General features: G+C 43.2%; 1 protein-coding gene across 1 annotated transcript; it reads left to right on the top strand.

Annotated features, from left to right (window-relative positions):
* Nucleotides 1–2,525: 2,525 nt before the first annotated feature.
* Nucleotides 2,526–4,947, top strand: LOC115979801. The gene is made up of 4 exons (XM_031101859.1): nucleotides 2,526–2,576; nucleotides 3,569–3,748; nucleotides 3,825–4,225; nucleotides 4,305–4,947. The coding sequence occupies exons 3-4, from the start codon at nucleotides 3,827–3,829 to the stop codon at nucleotides 4,839–4,841; spliced, it is 936 nt and encodes a 311-aa protein (XP_030957719.1). The 5' UTR covers nucleotides 2,526–2,576; nucleotides 3,569–3,748; nucleotides 3,825–3,826; the 3' UTR covers nucleotides 4,842–4,947.
* Nucleotides 4,948–6,468: the final 1,521 nt, after the last annotated feature.

Below are 6,468 nucleotides of genomic sequence, written 5' to 3'. Positions count from 1 at the left end.
ATGAGGACATTAGGGTTATTTTCTATTGCCCTTACTTGAAGGATCATAAAAATTACAGAGAATAAAAACGTCTTAAGTAATACAAGGGTCCTAGAATTTATAGGCAAGCATGCACCCTTTGGGAATGGACATGCTTGTTAATGAACATACATACTCAATCCAAAATTACAACCTATGAAGTAATACCATCGATCAAGTGGGGTTATTGCATGTGAGAGAGTGTCATATTATGATAATATAATGTATGCGTACCGATGCTAAAACGTTTTAAATATACGTCAAGTTGAATTTAACGACACCATCTTCTGAGTAAGCAAACAAGTATAGGAGCCCATAGTGGGTTTAACAATTGGAACTTGCAGAATGGCATTAAAAAGTGAAACAGAAGAAAATTTTGGTACACTATTTAATAATTTTGATGGGGTTGATCAGTCAGTGGGTTGTTGTCAACGATTAATTAAAGTTTGCCACTTGACCAGGGCCCCTACCAGCCGATTAGGAGCCATTATCATGTGGCGACGGGACAATGAAAGGCTTGATAATTTCCTCTCTTAAGAGGTAGATTTTCACCTGAGAGTTTATTCAAATAGCAGGCAAGACTAATGTCCAGTATGTAGGACAAGATATGAGACTAATAAGTGTTGTGTCCACATTGCGTCCAATGCTCTAATACACTTGATACAAGCCAAACTCTTCGATAGATTTAAGGAGAAGAATTTATACTTTATCTAAATGACTTGAATAGAATATGAAATGACAATTCTTTCCTGTTGATGAAATTTTATGAATAAATCTGTGCATCATTAATAAATGGATTTGAAATAAACAGAGCCTTACAAAACAAAAATGAACCGTTTATCATTCACATAAGATACAGCTCAGAACATTGATCCCAAATGCATAACACCAATTTTTAAAAATTAACCTCTTTTTAATCACTCAAACGAGATGAATATTCCAAATAAAACCCAACTGAATCAAAAGAAACAACATTGTTTTCAACAACAACAATAAATAAATAAATAAAATAAAAAAAAGGTTTCAAAATGCAGTAATCAATAAGATTAGAATAAAACAGCTTTGACCCACTAAATCTAATCTTACTTAAACCAGATCAAACCCATTAACAAGCACAAGAATGATGAATTGAAATACAGACACTTATACATGAAGGCGTTTGTGGAGGTTGATGGCTTACTCTCTGGTGACCACCTCTTCCTTTCTTCCTTTGCTGCCCTTGTCCACCATTTTGGCAGATTTACTCTCTCTCTCTCTCATGCCCAATAGGGACATTCTGCTATTAAAAAAAAAAAAATCAGCTCCTATTAAAAAAAAAATTAATCCTATTCTCTCTCATTTTTATTTACATTTAAATGAAGGACTCATAGGAAAATGTAAAATAATTCTAATGGTTAAAAAAAAAAAAACCAACATAACCTTAACTTATCTTACCCACATAATCACTTGTCTTTCCTAACCTGACCTCCATGGAAAACCCGCATCATAAAAATCTCTAATGGCCTTGACCCAAAAAACCACGAGGGACTCCCAGTAAGCATTAGAAGAATCAAAGTGCTAAAGGGAGTAGAGAATTAACAACTAAGAAGATTATTGATGACGTTGAGAATTGTCACCAATAAGTCACACCGTACTCACGAGTCAACGAACCTGCACAACAAGAACAAACGGAAGAAAAACCCTTAGAGAACACCGGTGTGGTGCCGGCCAAAAGCTCTCCGAAGGTTAAGTCAGAATTCGTCCCTTGAGTTTTTTAGAGGCGTTAGAGAGGGTCCATTTTTCTTACCTTGATTTGCGTGAATATTACTCCTTTTTATAGTGGTAGAGAGTTGCTTTTCTTCTTAACCTCCAGATCTTTCCAATGTGGGACTTTGATACAATTTCCCTTATTGGATCATAGGGCTTTTCTAGGCAAATAGAGATTTCGGATCATGGGCCCTTACCATGTCTGTGCGATGGGCCTTCAGAGCGCGTGGGCCCATCTTTACAAAGGCCAAACAGTGCCCATCCGTCAGGCCCATTAAGATAAGCCCATCAGACTAAATTTTACTATCTTCAGTTGCCCCCTTCACCCCAATGGTCCGTCTGCTTTTAGGTCAAAGGACCAATGGGGTGACGATTCTAATGTATGGGCGTGACGGGTATTTTGATGACGGAGTGGGATTCGCGAAACAGAAGGTTGAAAATGTTTGACGGATCCAACCGTCAGATAGGACGACGGTTTCATACGGATTTAACCGTCAGACATGATGACGGGTATCTTGCCATTTTAGACGGATTAATAGAGTCGACGGTTACAAACTGTTGATGCGAGCAGACAGGTTGTCAGCATTTATTAGCATGCCACGTGTCAATCTCTGAATGGCCGTTGTATAGGATCGAAGCGTCGCTTCGTCTTCCGTGCATCTCCTATATATATGAGGCGTCTAAATCTCTCATTTTCGCATTTCCAAACAGAAAACGTCTGTCAGAGAGAACCGTCAACCTTGTCAGAGCAATCCGTCGAGTACCGGTAACCACCAATTACCACAACCGTCACCCGTTCTGCGCCAGGTGTGGTAAGTATTTACTTCAATTTCTTCAAGTTACATTTTCGTCCAAGTATTGTTGTTAGGCTTACTATACCCGTCAATGTTTTTAAACCCGTCAAGTCTTAGGTTTCATCATTAATTGTAGGAAATGTCTAGCGCGTCAAGTAACCAATCGGTGGTTCGTGACGGGACGGAATACGAGAGTGTATACCCGTCCGGTCATAAAGACCAAGATAGTCCAGGCGAAGATAGGAGTCCGTCTGCATCCTCTTCGTCCTCAACAAGTGAGGATGTGGAGATAATTGAAATAGGGGGTCCTGCTGACGACGGGAATAAAGCACTGGAGTCCGTTGTGGGTGCTGATGGACTAAGGCAGTTCATCATGTTACCAGAGTGGACAGTGCATAGGTTCACGTCCGTCATCCGGGAGAGACACTTCAGTACCTTTAGAACCAATTTTCAGATACCAGATTACATTCCAATCCGTCTCCCCTACGTGTCGGAGAAATGTTATTATGACGGGGTAGAGGGCGTTGGAGTGTACGAGCAGGTGTTGAAGGCTGGACTTCGGTTCCCGCTCTCTACACTCCATAGAGAACTCTTACATTACCTGGGACTGTCCGTCACCCAGATCTCTCCGAACGCCTGGAGGGTCTTCATAGCAATGGAGATTCTTTATGGTGCATGGTCAGACGGAGAAAGGAGATTGACGGTCCGTGAATTTCTTCACTGTTACCGTCCAGATGAGATTGACAGATCAAGGGGGTTGTACCGTTTTGCTAGTCGAAGTCCCCTGTTGAAGATTATCTTTGAGACCCCAGACTCAAATAGAGACTGGAAGAGTCGCTACTTCTTCCTGGAGGGTGACAGATGGATGAACCGTCCAGGAGAGACGGAGTACATGCCCGTCGATACAACTTGGGGAATAATAAACCAAATACGTATACACCCGTCTTACTTGTCCTTTTTTACATATCCGTACACTTTTATGTGCGTATTTTGACCGTCTGTCTTTGCAGGTAGACAGCGTCCGCAGATTAGCCTCGAGGAATTTAGTTTCCTTGAAGAGATTTGCAGAAAAACTAGGCCGGAGGAAAGGACCTGGGCTAAGTTAGTGAATCCAAAGACAATACACTGGTATTGTGACGGTCCAGAACCCACCCGTGAGGCCATTGCATACGACGAAAGAATACACAAACGTGAGTCCGTCTACTTTTACCCTTGAAATTGAAATTTTATTTTTGAGAAAATATCATCATCCGTCCTGTATTGCAGAAATGGACGACGCCAAGAGAAGGGCAATGATAAAATCTCTAGCCGTCGAGCAAAAGAAGACGGGTGAGATCGTTGTTCCCAGTGTGCCGGGGTCATCGGGTAAGAGGAAGCAGCCACCCAAGTCCGACCGTCCACTCAAGCAGCCAAAGGTGTCAATGGAGCCCGTGGTGGGCTTGATGGCTGAGGGCCCTAAGGCCGTCACCCAAGTTAAACAAGGGGCCGGTAAGGGCCTAATGCATGCTCCACCCGTCAGCGAGGAGAAGCCCCCTCCCCTTCTCCGTGAGGACTCGAAGTTCGCTTTGGAGAAGCTTACGTCCATACTTTCTGCAGAGGATTATGAGGATCTTGGGAATCATTCGACGGAGGTGATGGGGGAGACGGGGTTATTTGCCGTCGGACAGGTAACTTTCCTTATCCTTCAGTTTATGTCCGTCCACTCCCTAGTTTCATTTTTGACACTTCTAATTTTGTCTATTTCAGTCCTTGGTTATGATGAAGGGCTTGATGGACCGCTGCCTCAACCGTGAAGCGGCTCTGGAACGGGTACGGTCAAAACTTGGGCAGACGGAAGAGGAGCTTAGCCAGCTGCACAAGTGGAAGGCCACGATGGAGCAGAAGTTCGAACTCTCTGAGAAGACGAGAGAAGAACTTGAACAGAGGACGGAGGAGGCTGGGAAGGCCTTGAAGGTTAGAGCAGACGAGGTGAAGGATCTGAAGAAAAAACTCCGTCATGCAAGGGATGACGCCGTCAGCGAATATCGCAACTCCGAGTCTTTGTTGAAGGAGCTGGCAGGATCGTTCCTTCAAGGCTTCGACGATTCGCTCCGTCAGGTGAAGAAGGCCTACCCAGATCTGGACTTGTCCATGATAACACTAACTGATCAAGGTCAGACGTCTGCTCTACCCGCCGCCTCCGAAAATACGGAGGATCTCTTTGGAGAAGAGGCAGCTCAGGGTGACGGAGAGTCCGCTATGCCGAATGAGGTCGCTGTTGTCGACCCCAATAAAGCAGAGTGAACAATATAATTGTTGATGAGGATCCGTCTCCCTTTTTATGTATTGTTAATAACTTGTAGACGGTTTGGTTGAAGTTTCATTTGTACTGAACAATGCTTTTCATTCATTGTCTTTTCGTGATCTGTATCCGTTAAGGATTTTCTCCGTCTATTTTTATTTTGAATTTTAATTTTTATGTTGATCCGTCCACTTATAAGCTAAACTACTGAAGCTGACTTATATCGTCATGTTGTCCGTCCACCTTGTGGGCGTTTTAGAGCCGTCTGCTTTGTGTATGTACGTAATTTATTCACCGTTTTTGCTATGCCGTCCATTTTACAAACACGTAGTATTACTAAACGTTTTGTTGGTCCGTCCGCTTTTCGGACATGTAGAATTATTCACCGTTTTAGGTGCGTAAATATCTCTAATTTTAATTACGGTGATCCGTTCGCTTTGAGACTGATACCGTCTAAATTATGGACTTGTATAATTATCACCGTCTTGGTGATCCGTCCACTTTATGGTCATGTAGAATTATTAAACGTTTTGGGTGATCCGTCCACTTTGAGGAGTACACCGTCCAATTTGTGGAATTGTGTAACTACTCACCGTTTTGGTGGTCCGTCCACTTTATGGACGTGGAATTATTCACCGCTTTAGGTGATCCGTCCACTCTGTGGACTCAACACCGTCCAATTTGTGGACTTGTATAACTACTCACCGTTTTGGTGATCCGTCCACTTTATGGATAATTTTATTCGCCGTTTTGGTTACCCGTCCACATTATGGCGCATATACCGTCCACTTTACGGACTTGTAGAATTTACTCATCGTTTTGGGTGATCCGTCCACTTTTGGACTTGTATTACTCTCACCGTTTTGGTGATCCGTCCAATTTATGGACTTGTAGAATTTCTCACCGTTTTGGGTGATCCGTCCACTTTTGGACTTGTACTGTTCTCACCGTTTTGGTGATCCGTCCACTTTATGGACATGTAGAATGCTCACCGTTTTGGTGATCCGTCCACTTTTGGACTTGTATTACTCTCACCGTTTTGGTGATCCGTCCAATTTATGGACTTGTAGAATTTCTCACCGTTTTGGGTGATCCGTCCACTTTTGGACTTGTACTGTTCTCACCGTTTTGGTGATCCGTCCACTTTATGGACTTTAAACTAGCATTCGTTAAGTTCGAGGACAATTGTAGTGACATCAAAGTAGAAGAAGATTATAATGGTATCTAATTGCGTAAAGGAAAAATGCCTGCCCCCTTGGGCTTAAAAAAGGCACGACAGGATTGTAGCAAGAGAAACACATGTTAAAGAAAAAACTTATAGTTAACAAAAAGCCAAATGGAAAATTGGTTGCCGTTCGCCGTGTTACTATCACTGGTAGTATTTCCTCAAATGCTCCGCATTCCATGGATGCGGTAGCTTCTCCCCCTCCGTAGTCTCCAAGTGGTATGTTCCTTTCCTTTTCCATGCCGTGACTCGGTAAGGTCCTTCCCAGTTGGGGCCGAGCTTTCCCTGTGTAGGGTCTCTAGCTGCACCCATGACCCTCCTGAGTACGAGGTCTCCTACTTGGAAGTCTCTGTGTCGGACCCGGGAGTTGTAATGTCTGGCCATGCGTTCCTGGTATCTTGCGA

Source organism: Quercus lobata, chromosome 3 (assembly GCF_001633185.2).
Source record: "Quercus lobata isolate SW786 chromosome 3, ValleyOak3.0 Primary Assembly, whole genome shotgun sequence".
Classification (NCBI taxonomy): domain Eukaryota; kingdom Viridiplantae; phylum Streptophyta; class Magnoliopsida; order Fagales; family Fagaceae; genus Quercus; species Quercus lobata.
Note: the sequence above shows the minus strand (reverse complement) of the source record. Positions and strands in the feature narration are given on the sequence as shown.

Excerpts from the sequence above, each read along its gene's own strand:
- LOC115979801 (XM_031101859.1), top strand. The coding sequence starts at position 3,827 with ATGGACGACGCCAAGAGAAGGGCAATGATAAAATCTCTAGCCGTCGAG. Across the intron at positions 4,226-4,304 it reads GGTTATTTGCCGTCGGACAG|TCCTTGGTTATGATGAAGGG; the intron begins GTAACTTTCCTT and ends TGTCTATTTCAG.